The sequence below is a fragment of the Xenopus laevis genome, chromosome 1S (genome assembly GCF_017654675.1).
Source record: "Xenopus laevis strain J_2021 chromosome 1S, Xenopus_laevis_v10.1, whole genome shotgun sequence".
NCBI lineage: Eukaryota > Metazoa > Chordata > Amphibia > Anura > Pipidae > Xenopus > Xenopus laevis.
Genome location: NC_054372.1, coordinates 132,459,125 through 132,473,631, shown reverse-complemented (window position 1 = coordinate 132,473,631; position 14,507 = coordinate 132,459,125). Strand labels below are relative to the sequence as shown.

Genomic DNA, 14,507 nt, shown 5'->3' with positions numbered 1-14,507 from the left:
TTTACAATGCATGGTTGCTAGGTGTATTTGTACCCTAGCAACCAGATGGTTGCAATAGCAAACTGGAGAGCTTCAGAATTAAAATCTACATAACCAAAAAAATAAATAAAAAACACGATTAAAAAATGTAAACAAATTGTCCCAGAACATAACACCCTACATTATACAGCTATAGGATCCCATATCCGGAAACCCGATATCCAGAAAGCAACTAATTACGGAATCGCTGTCTCCCATAGACTCCATTTTATCCAAATATCCAATTTTTTCAGAATGATTTCCTTTTTCTGTGTAATAATAAAACAGTAGCTTGTACTTGATCCCAACTAAGATATAATTAATCCTTATTGGAAGCAAAACCAGCCTATTGGGTTTATTTAATGTTTAAATTAATTTCTAGGAGACATAAGGCACGAAGACCCAAATTACGGAAAGATCCGTTATCCGGAAAACCCCAGGTCCCGAGCATTCTGGATAACAGGTCCAATACCTGTACTAAAATTTAAATTAAAGGTGAACAATCCATTTAAGATATTGTAGTGTCCAGGCCCTGACTGGCAATCTGTGGGTTCTTGCAAATGCCAGAGTGGCTGCTGCAAGGTGCCATAGAAAGTCAGTATTTGGTGGCCTGGTGGGGGCTCTTTGTGCTTCTGTGTGGGCTGAATTGGTCTCTGCATACCGGAAATGCCGGTAGAATTTTTTTTATTTGATTTATTTTATTGCCATTATTGTCATTACAGGTATTTACCATAGCTTTGCAGCTTGCTCCTTTGTTTTATAAACCAGTTTTTACCCATGTTTGATTTACTTGTCCTTTAGCTTCTATTTTTTTTTTTGCTCTATTCTAACTTTATACTGACCACATCTAAAAAAAACATGCTCTGTAAGGCTACAAATGCATTGCAAAGGCTGCGTTTCGATTACTCCTTTTCCTATTCAGGCATCTCCTATTGATTTCCCACCTTTTACAATGCATGGTTGCTAGGTGTATTTGTACCCTAGCAACCAGATGGTTGCAATAGCAAACTGGAGAGCTTCAGAATTAAAATCTACATAACCAAAATAGTTTTATAGTTTTATAGTTTTTGGATTATTTGCTGCCTTCTTCGGACTCTTTCCAGCTTTCAAATGGGGGTCACTGACCCCATCTAAAAAAACAAATGCTCTGTAAGGCTACAAATGTATTGTTATTGCTACTTTTTATTGCTCCTCTTTCTATTCAGCCTCTAATATTCATATTCCAGTCTCTTATTTAAATCAATGCATGGTTGCTAGGGGAATTTAGACCCTAACAAACTGGTAAGCTGCTGAATAAAAAGCTAAATAACTCAAAACCCACAAATAATAAAACATTAAAACCAATTGCAAATTGTCTCAGAATATCACTCTTTACATCATACTAAAAGTTAACACAAAGGTGAACAACCTTTAACAAAATTATATCGGGGGGTCTTTTTACAGTTTGGGGGTCTTACGGCACATAACACACAGTTGGGGATCTGTACAAGTGAGAAATCTCCATAAAACTATATACATTTGGTATCGCCGCGTTCAGGAGACATTTTTTTCATTTTATTAGACACTTAGAAGCCTATTTTTTTTTTTTTTTTTTTTTTTTTTTACAGAAGTAGAATAACGCCGAAATTCTTACATATTTTCAAAGCTCAGGTTGTCTTGGAAAAAAAAACTATATTATTTTCCTGGGTAAACTAAAACCAGGAAAGGCCCTTAAAGTGAAAGAGTACAAAATGTCTAAAAACTTCTTGCCAGTAGAGGTTTTCAGCTAGGACAGAATGGCTGGCAGGGAAAGGGTTAACTTATGCAAGTTAGGTAACATTGTCTAAACAATATATATGATCATTGGCAGAGGACTGCATTAGGTCTCCTTTTTTCTCTAATATGTTTAATAAGGTGCAGTTCTAATTTACATTTTTTCATTTAGTATATTCACTTCTATATATAAATTAAGTGCTATGCATGCTGTGTTCATAAAGATACTGAGAGTGTAATTAACTGTATCATGAACAATTGTTTTAGTAAAATATAAAGCTTTGTTCATTTATTGCATTTTGTTATCTATCATTTATTTTGTCCTTGGTTAGTGTCAATTTACATTAATCTTTAAAGGTTTATTTATGTTAAACAATCTTACATATTTTTATTGAACAAATTGTTCAATCTTTGTTCTGTATTAACATTTTCCGATAATTTTTTTTTAATGTTTTATACATATATTTACAGATTATACATGAAACTTCAGACATGGAAAGTAAGTGTTTATATTTGTTTGTATTTGTTTAATTGTCTGTACCTTTTACTTATCAACACTTATTTTTATTTGTAGGAGAAGAGATCATCAGAGGCCTATTTTGCAATGGACACACACAGAAAGAAATCATTTGGATACTAGACAAAGTTTACAGCTACAGAATATCGTTAGTAATAACTGTGTGTCTGTGTATGTATGTGTGTATATATATATATATATATATATATGTGTGTATTTATATATATATATATATATATATATATATATATATATATATATATATATAATCACACACACAATTTTGTTGTTTTTAGTCAAATCTAGATATTCATATATTCATATATTTAAAATTTTTCTACATCTGTTTAAAGTGACCGTCATTTACGCCGAATTTTAAAATCTTATTCCTTGTGTCGTCGTGCACTCAATAGAGACCATCAATCTATTTTTAATGCTGTTAAAGTAAGTACTTATTTTTGCACACATTTACTATATCTTTATCACAAATCATTTATAATCACTTTATAAATCCGCTACCGATGACTATAAATACTATATTTTAGATTAGTAAAGTTAAACTTTTCCCCCACCTCCTATTAATTTTTACAATTAATTTTCACATTTTCTTTCTGTCAGCCCTATTTTGCTATTTTATAGTTAATAGGAGAAGTGATTCATGTCTTCAATTGCTTCAGGTGTTCAAGAGTGCTTCTGTATAGCTGTGCTTCGTTTATCAATCAATATATTGCAAATATCTAACTAGAACTGTGCTGCAGTTTGTAGAGTAAGTTGTCCTGGCAACCAAAGACATGCGCTCATATATGAATACATCCGATATGTCACTGCACTCCTTAGATTCCCCATCCCGCCATACACTTTTTATAATTGTATAGGCAGGGTACCATGCATGGGCATTAGGTCATCCATTCTGGTGCAGATTTTGGGTTGCTATACAACTTGCATTGTCCACAAAATGACACTTGCCTGCTTACTATGATTCATAATTCCAAGACTGAAGGAAACAAAATTTAAATAATAAATATAGCGTAAGTAAAGTTTATTTTGCTCAATTAAAATTTGAAGTAATTTCTTAGTGACAGGTCCCCTAAGCTTAAAATAGTATCACAACTGAGATGAACTGGACCTTGCATTGTTTACACCTCAGATTCATGCTGTAATTTTTCACACCTGTACTGCTCTCTTTTACACATGCTCACATGTTTACATGTCAGGCAGACTTTATGAGCAGCACTGGCAACGTAGAAACAGAACACACCGGCACAACATGGGTACTGCTAGCAGGTATAACCTTGCTCGTTTATTGCGGATGCAACGTTTTGGGGCGTAACCCCTTTCTCAAACATGCTTGAGAAAGGGGTTACGCCTTGAAACGTTGCATCCGCAATAAACGAGCAAGGTTATACCTGCTAGCAGTACCCATGTTGTGCCGGTGTGTTCTGTTTCTACGTTGCTTCTGAGGTTGCCAAGTTCCTCTATCGCCGAGCACCTGGGATTCGTGTTTGTCTGGATGGCCAGGGTGTGCGAGTGTAAGTTCTTTCTTTCTTTCTACAGCACTGGCATAGTGTCACTGTCCATAGTATACGATGTACTGTTCATGTTAAGGTGGCCATATATGTTAAGATTTTTAAAAGTTCTTTGTTATCCGAAGACAAAGCTTATCTTGAAATTATCTTTGAAATGTATGATTTGTTCATCAACAAAAACAACGATTTCAAGCGATATTGTATATTTCAATCTAGGGGAAACTGTGGGTAGCTGCCTGCTTGGCCCTGCAAACAATAGTACAATGGATACATTTCTCTCACCTAGTTTGGGGGGGGGACACAGGCACCATGGGTATGGAGATACTACAAATTGGAGAGTGGACACTAATAGATAAAGTTGACTCCTGCTCTGGTCTTCATCCCCTGCCTCCTCCTACCCTCTCCAGTTTCTTTTAGTATCCTCAGAGGAGAAGAACATGGACACTCCGTGGCAGGAGCAAATGACCTTAACTACGGCGCAGGTCATGCCACACTTTGGCCAGAGATTAGCTACTCCAGCGCCTCTTCAGCCAGATGTTTTCAGCTGCCTTCCCGCTCCACTGAGGCTGCAAGCAAGAGCTCCCATATCCCTGAGGCTGTTGTTCTCGCTCTACGGAAGACTGAACCAGCCTGATTTTACAGGGAAGTTTCCTCTAAGGCACTAAAACATTGGCTGAATAGGTAGGACACCTTTTTTCCTACCTCCCACCCCATATAGCAGCATAGCAACCCTTGGAGCAAGTGCCCCGTCTTAGGCTCTCTCCCTCCCCCAGTACTCTAATCTGGTGCAGCTGGAGCCTTCTTAGGCGCACCACGACCTTACACAGTCTCTTCCCAGCTGCACTCTTCGCCCCTCTTCAATTCTCCACTGCCATTTTGAACATTGGCACCCTTTGAGAGTGCAGCGACCTTACCCCACAGCACTCAGACATAACTAGCTGGTTGCGTCTCTATGCACCCTTCGCCCACGCTGGTGGCCATGCCTCCCATTGCCATCTTGCGTATCTTCCAGGCTCCACAACGTGGGAATCAGAGCAGATGATTAGGACTTAATCAGGGAAGTCCTATTTCCTAACGGGATCTCTGCTTATATCATAATACACCCCTAGTCTAGAGATATACACACATATATCTATATATCTCTATCTCTACAGACATGCCTGAGGCACCACACGTCATCAGCACTGATACAGCGGGGACCCACATCTACCCCCTGCCTATCCATCACGCAGATCTCTCTAAGGGAGATTGGCCATGACTGACACAGCGGAGAAGGCAGTTCTAGTCAAACCTACTTTTGATTACCTCATCTTTCTCCTGTGTCCCCCTGTCGACGAGAGAAAATCTATATTTTTGACCAAACATTTCTATTGTGTTTCCCACATAACAATACATCTTATTGTCTTCTTAGAATGAAATTCAAATTTGCTCCCCCATGATTGGTGTAAAAGCAATGCATAGGAAAATCAGAGATCTCAAAGGCATTCGACCATGCTACAGGTTGGTTTTTCTGAAATTATAGTTACTTCTATCTTTCACATTTGTAATCATGTTCTGCTAAGATATTGTCTTGATCAATTCCTTTTGTTTTAATGAAAAGTCCTTCAAATATGATTGAGTTTCTGATTTTTTTATATACAGGTATGGGACCTGTTATCTAGAATGCTTGGGACCTGGGATTTTGGATAACTGATCTTTCCATAATTTGGGTCTGCGTGCCTTATGGCTACTAGAAATTAATTTAAACATTAAATAAACCCAATAGGCTGGTTGTGCTTCCAATAAGGATTAATTATATCTTAGTTGGGATCAAGTACAAGCTACGGTTTTATTATTACATAGAAAAACGAAATCATTTTTAAAAATTTGGATTATTTGGATAAAATGGAGTCTATGGAAGACTTTCCGTAAATCCGAGCTTTGTGGATATCGGGTTTCCGGATAAGGGATCCTATACCTGTACTATAAAATGTTTTAATTTTTTTATTCATGTTTGGGGAAAAATAGATATAAATTTCTTTGCACATCCATGTTTGTGAGATCGAAAATGATATTTATAACAAATTAGTTTCTTTCTTGGATATATTTAACAGTAAATGTTACTGTTGAAGACTGTTGGGGAAGACTAGTAAATATTAAAGTTAGCTGTGATAGAAAATCAGAGCAAGCAAGAGAATTTTTTTTATTGAAGTGTCATTAATTTACAGTTTTAATTAAACCAATAGGAATGATGTATATCAGGTAATGAGAGTGCTCGACCCATATGGACTACAATTTCGGCGTCCAGGACAGTGTCGTATCCCTCGAATTGTTTATAGCTGCAGAGGCCCAAACGATGTCTGGCATATTGATGGTAAAGTGTAAGACATTTTTCACGTTTCACTGTGTACATTAAGGGGCAGATTTATAAGGGTTGAATTTCAAAGTAGAAAAAGCTCCGAAATTCTACCATCGAATTTGAATACTTTGACTTTGAATATCAAAGTCGAAGTTTTTTTACATCAAATTTGGCAATTTGCGGTCGACTTAAAATCGTTCAAACAATTTCATCCATCGTTCGAACGGTTTTTCTTGATTTCCAAAAGCTTAGTAAAGTGCTCTATAAGGTCCCTATAGGCTAACCTAGCACGTCGGCAGGTTTAATTTGGCGAAGTATTGAAGTCGAATTTTTAGTTGGTTCTCTACAAAAGTTCAATTTTGGGTCGGATTTGTAAATTGTAATCATTTTTTTCTTAATAATCTTGAAATTTTTTTTTACTGTCATAGCCTGTATAAAAAAAGTACTCCATCTCAAAAATGCAGAAGTCAATGGCAGATTTCCCCTTTACACTTGCAAGATCTGATCACACTGGGTTTTGTAAAATTTGAAGATATCTTTTTCAGTCAATATTACAGAAAAATCACACAATTCAGATTTTTTTTACTCTTAACCTTAGTGATTAACTTATTGATTATATTTATTGATAAATATTGTGCATACGAGTTTGTGCATACGAATTTGCACAAAGTGGTTTTAAGAAACTAGTGAGACATTTTCTGTTTTTAATAAATAACCCCCATAATGTATTTTTATTAAAAAAAACAAAATAACACTACTTAACAAACCTTTATTTCAATATAATTTTTTTACAAAGATTTGTAAAATATTTATAGATCTTTAGTTTATTGTACAGAAAAAGAAGAATAATTAAATATTTTTATTTTAGGAAATGATAAATTAAAGTTCTATGGAATTTGGATTCACTTATGTATTGATGGGTAAGCATGTTATTAACCAAATTTGTAAAGAAATTCATTCTCATATGTATCTCTCTATTTCATTCTGGATGTCCTAAAGTATATTCAAAATCAAAATAATGTATTACAAATATTTTAAGCCACCCCTAATTTATTATAACTTTTACATGTGTAGTGTAACTAATGTTTTAATAAAAGTATTAATGGCCAATTTAATGGATGATCCAGATTAAAAAGGATGGCCCTATTATTTATAACATACAGATTTAAAAATGTAAAGTTAAAATCAAAATATACTGGTATTATTTTTAATTATAGTCATGTAAGGAAAATAAACATGTAAACAGCTATGTACTGCTTCATCTTAATTATGTTTATTTTGATAGTTTTTCCAGACGTGTTATATGGCTTAATGCGGGTACTACTAATAGAAAACCGGACATAATTGGACGATATTTTCTCAATGCCGTTGATAGTGCAAATGGTACAAACCGGTTTACTTTCATATTTGCTTTATAGTGATTAATAATACTATTAATTGTTAATGTTCAGATATTAAAATTGCATCCAAGAACTGAAACAAAATTACATATATTTTTTTAGGTTGTCCAAGACTAGTAAGATCGGATCGTGGGATTGAGAATGTCCTGGTTGCTATATTTCAGACATCTTTTCGGTACTATCATAATGACTCATGTTCTGGTTCCAAGAGTTTTCGCTTTGGAAAATCTGTTCACAATCAGGTAAGCAATCAATGTTGACATTAACGCTGTACGTATGTAATCTGCAAATACAAGTCTTATGACCACTTTATGTCATCAGTGTTAAAAATGCACTGTTAAACAATGTAATGGCAATATATTAATTTCAATAAAATATTTATTTATTTGTAGCGCGCAGAATGTTTTTTTGGCCATCTTAAGAAGTCGTGGATATCTATGTGGCAACAAAATTTTGAGGTACTGCTTTAATTGTAACAAAATTTCACAGTGTAAACTAGATAGGGTACACAGGGCCGTTTCTGTAGTGCCGCCACCCATCACCCACTTAACTATCCTGTGTGGGGGCCGGGGGGAGGCTGCAGCACTTGTACGGAGAGCTTGATTGTGCTCTCACACTAGTAAAGCTGAATTTTCAGTTTTAAAATGGAATTCGGCTCCTGAATTTACCAGGATAAACTTTTTTTCGCACCTTTTTTGTCGCTGATGCCTGAGTAGCGTTTTTCAACTTGCCTCATTGGAGCAGTGTCCCTGATGGTGCACTAGGATTTCAACTAGATAATACAGGTCTGACCTGACCTGAGGCTGCACTGACATATTTTTCAGTCCATGGTGGAGATTTTAAATAATGAATGGCACGTAAGAAAATTGTAGAAAAATGTCATTTAATTCTAACATATTTTTTACATATTTCTGATTTTATATTCCTAATGAGGCAGTACTATTTACAGTTAGGGTGCATGCAGAGAATAAAGTTATAAATAGTATGTGTATATATGACTTAAGCTGAGGGAAGATGGAACATTGGCTCCCCTCGCCAAAAAGTATGGCTTCTGATTGCATACAAGCAAACACAGTGCACTGGAGCAGGTGCTGGCCTTAAACACGATAGCATTTTCTGTGCTGACCTCCATTCTGCGACACGTTCCTGCATACAAGTATATTTTTGACTTTTAATAAATCAACAGATTTGGAGCACGGAGTGGATCCTCTTCTTTTGGCTGCATTAAAAATAGCATTTAAGCCAACAGTCTGTGTGCCCTGGTCCTTGTGGAGCATGTAGAGCTTACATTTTTTCCCTGTGGATTTCCTAAAATCATAATTTTTATGCTTAGCATTACTATAAGATGCCTATGATTAAGGGAGTGATTCCAGAAACGCGTAGGGCGTTGGATCCTTGCAGGAGTACGTAATAAATCTGTATTCTTTTGTTCGGAATGCTGTCCATCTTTTTAGTGCTACACGGATTTCGGGCAGTGGGGACGCTGCAGACAGAGCACCCAACAGGAACAGCAATGGGGGGGTGAACTTTGAGCGGTCCGTTGTTTTCAAGCGACATGAGAGAGAGAGAGAGAGAGAGAGAGAGAGAGAGAGAGATGTCTCTACACAAAAAAAAAATTGTGAATTATTAAAGTCCATATATTTTATAATATATATATTATTCAATACACAGCAATATATGTATACTGTTTGCATTTGTGTTCTATATGATGTATTCACAGAATTAATATTTTTTGTTACTGTTGTATTAATAATTTTTAAGCCAATTTGTATTCCACATTTTTTCATTAAAAATCATTTAGAATCTAAAATGATTGGTATCTTCCTTCAGATTGTTAGGGGGGTTCTTAAGATTAACAGGATTATTTCATGTATTGTAGTGTACCTTACAATCATTTCTTTCCTGTACATTTATACTTTTTTTATTCCATATTTTTTTAATTTTATGTCTAATTTTTATTTTTTTTCCTGTAGACAATGGTGGCAGCAGAGATACTCGATTTGTCCAATCCAGTTAATATGCAAGTATTTTTTTATTTCTAGTTAACCAGTGCTGTGCCAAGTCAGCCAGGCTTCTGTCACCCCCCTTCTAATGCGTGCAGACGCAGAAACGCACATGCGTATTTGTGTCCAAGCGGACAGCCAGAAGCTGTTTGTGTATGCAGAAGAGCACATGCAGCTTTTGCAGGTGGGGGAACCAATCCCCTGAGCTTGGGGAATGCAACAAAGGTATACAGACCACAGTTTTTCAGTGTTACCCTGTTTATAGTTCCTGTTATACAAAGGTGCTTTTGTACATTCTTGGTAGTTCCAGGCCCCCAAGGTGGTGTAGCCTGGTCCCCTGGCAGGGCTGACCATTTTTTTTTTCTACTATTCGTGTCCTTTACTCCCAGAAGTTTTTGTTAACCCTTCGGTGCCTGGGTCCAACTTTCGAAGACTATATTCTACATTTCAATAGACCCTATGAGAAAAACCCATCTTCATTATTTTAAATGTTCTTAATTTTTATTTTATAAAACAAACCCATTAAAGTCATTAGATTTCATACCTATTAACTGTTCTTATATTACATAATGGACTGTTGGCCTGGCAAGGTTAAAGGGGTTTGCGTAGGCACACAGGTGTCTTCACTTTCTCCCCTCCACATCCCTCCATTGCAATTCATTTTCCTAATTGTTGGATGGTGTGCATAATTTTTAATTGTGTGCTCAGAGCAGAGCACAGTGTTGTAGTTTTGGGAAAGAAAAGCAGTACTCTTGTACTGTATGTACCAATTATACCAAATTGCTCTTGCATGTGTGTCCCCTGTAAAAGATGCACAATGTACATTGTAAATGTCAAGCATAGTTTCAAGTATAAAAAAAGAACTGTATGTGAGAAACTACACTGTACTTCCTTGACTTACAAAATATTGTTGTTTTTTTTATTGATACAGACATTGTCTCCAGTTCTGTTTTCTTCCTCTAATTGATCAAGAATTGAAATTTGAACAGTGTGAATGGAATGGACACCTAATTAGAAAGCAGAGAGGATTTCACAATTTTTGTGCAAAACCAGATGTGCTTTACTTTGCTCCACCCAACGGTTAGTGACTTACTTATAAAAAAAATAAATGTATATTTTTACAACTGTTATAGTAATATAGAATTTTTTAAAATAGTCCTATCGCATGCATTATTTCTTCATTTGTATACTATATTATGAACTCTATATTAATTTTTTTGGCTACAGTTCACTCATGAAAAACTATAATAAAACAGTGGCGTGTTTCATATAAGTTTGTCATGTTGCTCACAGTTTAGTACATGTCACAAAAGAACATGGATAAAGTTTTGTTTTAGCATAGGATGCAAATGTTAGGCACCTCCAGTGAAAGAAATATTAAATTCTTTTCATAGGGGCTCTCATTGAACTTCTCGTGTTAAAAATTAACCACCCATGTATTAAAAATCATGTTGAATTTTAGTGAACTAGTTCAGAGCACTGACACTATGGAGTTGAGAGCACTGACACTATGGAGTTGATTTATCAAGTGTGAGATTAAAATTAGAGAGAAAAACTTTCTATTCATTCGTATATGATAAAAAAAATCCCCTAGGAATGAATACAAAGTAAGTGAGTTTGATTTTGATGAGTTATAATCTCACAATTTAATAAAGCTGCCCTTATATTTTCAATAGAAGAAACGTATCAGTTTACTCTACTATAAATCCAACAATTATTTTTAAAGGAGAAGGAAAGGTAATTTTTAATAGCTATTCTAAACTGTTGGTTGCATGCCCCCCTCCTGAAACGCCATACTTGAATTTCCCAATTCGAGGTGGATTTCTTGTACTTACAGAAGTAAATCCCAGATGCTGAGTTTATAGCCGTCATTTTGATGTATGCGTCACATCCTGTGCCTATGTTCCGAAAGTATGCATGCGCAAAATTTATTCCTCCCCCGCGTCAACTCGCGTCATGCTTTCAAAGCTCCTGTACGCTTGCCTGGGGGATATACAGAAACTGTTTGTACATGCGCAGGGCTTGGATGATTGATTCTGTGCATGTGCAAGCCCTTAGAATATTTGGATTGGCAGAGGGATGTCTTCTATTTTATTAGCACTTTACAATATTTTTGACATATCTCTTGGAATACAGCTAAAGGGGAAATCATATAGCAGCAGCATTTCCGTAAGTAGCTCTTCACTCAAGGCGCAATATATATAACTGTATTTGTATTTTACCTTTCCTTCTCCTTTAATTAAAAAAATGGCACTCCTATTATTTTTCAACTGTCAGGTTTAGTATTCTATTAAAAGCCCTTTGCAAAACATATAAATATTACTAATATTTGAGATGTTTACATTTTAAAGTTTAATTTAATGTGAACTAGATTTCACACATGCAGATTACATTAAACTTAACACGATCTTGTAATGCACATCCACATTAAAGAAAATACTTATGAAGTGGCAGCAGAGACATCTTATCTGTGAGGGTTGGTAGGGGTGACCCCTATGTGCCTCACGCATTTACCCCTTAAAGGGGAAGGAAACCTAGTTGTCGCAAAAACCCTCCCCCCCCCCCCCGGCCTACCCGTCCCGCTGGGCAAATGCCCCTAACTTGTTACTTACCCTTCTGCACAGGTCAAGTCCAGGGAGTTCACAGGCGACATCTTCTTCCACGCGATCTTCTTACTGCTTTGACCGGCGCATGCGCAGTAGGAGCATTTCGCCGGCACGATCTACTGCGCATGTGCCAAAAGTACATTGTGACTTCTGGCGCATGTGCAGTAGATCAGTACCGGCGAAAGGCTCCTACTGCGCATGCGCCAAAACAGGAAGAAGATCGCGTGGAAGAAGATGGCGTCTGTGAACTCCCTGGACTGGACCTGCGCAGAAGGGTAAGTAACAAGTTAGGGGCATTTGCCCAGCGGGACGGGTAGGCCGGGGGGGGGGAGGGTTTTTGCGACAACTAGGTTTCCTTCCCCTTTAACAATACAGACCTACACAACTTGTCCTATTGTTTTAGGTAAGGGAGCCTCAGATCTCCATTCTCTAGTGTAATTTGTTTATGTTCACCATGTGGTTATTGTCAATAACATAATTTAAATGTTTATAATGCAATTAGTTCAATAACATTTGTTTTCTCTTTTTTTATTTAGGGAAAGAAAACAATATTTGTTTGTTAGATCCAGAACTGAGAAATTATGCTGAAAACTTTGCAGCAGTAGCGGGACAACATCTTCTTGTAGCCAGTGAAGAGTTTAGAAATTTATCTTGCCAATTTTTGCTCCAGCGTGGATATACTATGCCAAAGACACGTAGTCAAGCTTTTGACTGTTATCAAATACTTTCTGCATCTTTTGACTTCATTATAAATAGATTGCAACTGTGTCCACCCCAAACTTTTGTGCAAGCTATTGATGTCTATCATACTATCTTTCATTCATTTTATTGATATGATTGGTCTCTGACATCTAAAGGCTGCTATTCAACTATTCCTACTATATAATCAATAGTGTTGAATCCTGTCAAATATTTATCTTACAATTATTGCTCTCTTTAATGTAGAGGGATTTTGTATTCACCGCAAATTCCCTTTCTAGTAGTCCCAAACTGTAAGTGCAGACATTAGTGGTCTTGTCTTCATTTACCTCTGGAGGCACTACAGAGAATTAATTTTTTTCTTGTACCTCCTGGTCCCTCACACTGTGTATATATAGTTAAGTCTCTACCTCCTCATATCCTTTCCGTTGTCAAGCTCAAGATAGAAAGATGTCCCTGTGGCCAGACTAAAAATCAGCCTGGGTGGGACTTACTGCACTCAAAGTTTGTGCCTACTAAAAACGTTTTTTTCTGGTGAGAACAAAATTCCGTTTTATATAGTCGACCCTACTGTCAATACAGATGTTAATGGCGATCCAAATGCTGTCTTCGGTAGTTAATTTTAATTTGTGGTTGGATTTATGTTTATTGTGCCACTGTCACAAGTCAGGTCCAAATAGGGACTCTCCTGTGAAATTAAGAGAAGTCTAAAGCTGGCCATAGACGCAAAGATCTCATTGTACGAATCAAGGATTCGTACGTTTTTCTTAACGTGTGTGGAGAGTCCCGACATTTTTCGTCCGGCTGAGATCAGACAGGTTAGAAAATTTCTGTCGGCTGTGGGTAATATCTCCGTATGTATTGCCGATCATACAATTTTCAGTGGGAGACTCAGTAGCTTTGTCTATCGTACGATTGCTGTCAGGGGCAGAACATCGGCTGATCTGTTCTAAACTACTGTTTTTTTGGTCGGAATGGTAAGACTTTGATCTGAATGGTTAGTGGCAGGTCGGGAGATGGGAAAGTCCAATTGTACATTGATTCATAAGATCGGATCTTTGCGTCTGTGGCCAGCTTTAGTTTGGATGCGGTTTCTCCTGCCCAGTGTCTTAGACACAGGGCTCCTGATGCCACCACATTTGCTTTGGTTTAGGCTAGCAGTTTGGTGACCTCCATTGCGGCCTCTGCTAGAAATGTTAAGACAGCAGATAGCTTTGCTACCTCGTTTTGTAGTTGCTGTGTCGGTGGACATTGGGCTAACTCTTGCACCCAATATCTGCTTCTGCGGGTTAAGCCAATCCCACTTCTTTTGTTGTTCCTCGGGTTCCAGATACGTTTCAAAAGAATTTCTTTGTCAAAGCGATCCTGTGTTCTGGTTGTGACCACTCTGTCAATCGCATGAGTGATGGAGTTCAAAATTTGAAAGGCTTGTTTTTTTTTCTGAACTCCTAGAAGTCTGGCTGCCCTTGACAGTGCAGCTGTCTCGTCCTTCATCTCTAGCGTCTGCATCATCTCCCTTTAGTAGCCTTTTAGACACCTCAGGGGTTGCCACTGCAGTACCCCTCCCTCCTCTTCCTGTCTGTCTGAGTCTGTTTGGAAGTACTGTTGTTCTGAACTATCTGTATCCTGATCTGTATCTGCCCCTGCT

The 14,507-nt window shown here is 37.0% G+C and overlaps 1 protein-coding gene across 1 annotated transcript; it reads left to right on the top strand.

Moving 5' to 3' along the window:
• The first annotated feature begins 495 nt into the window (after nt 1–495).
• On the top strand, nt 496–13,689 carry LOC108698817. The gene is made up of 13 exons (XM_041577104.1): nt 496–513; nt 2,242–2,269; nt 2,345–2,435; nt 2,641–2,731; nt 5,225–5,313; nt 6,039–6,166; nt 7,020–7,071; nt 7,437–7,534; nt 7,654–7,793; nt 7,944–8,009; nt 9,525–9,571; nt 10,486–10,634; nt 12,697–13,689. The coding sequence occupies exons 2-13, from the start codon at nt 2,263–2,265 to the stop codon at nt 12,990–12,992; spliced, it is 1,254 nt and encodes a 417-aa protein (XP_041433038.1). The 5' UTR covers nt 496–513; nt 2,242–2,262; the 3' UTR covers nt 12,993–13,689.
• Nucleotides 13,690–14,507: the final 818 nt, after the last annotated feature.

Coding starts and splice junctions, on each gene's coding strand:
- LOC108698817 (XM_041577104.1), top strand. Junction 2,732..5,224: donor CTATTTTTAATGCTGTTAAA/GTAAGTACTTAT, acceptor TTGTCTTCTTAG/AATGAAATTCAAATTTGCTC. Junction 6,167..7,019: donor CGATGTCTGGCATATTGATG/GTAAAGTGTAAG, acceptor TTTTTATTTTAG/GAAATGATAAATTAAAGTTC.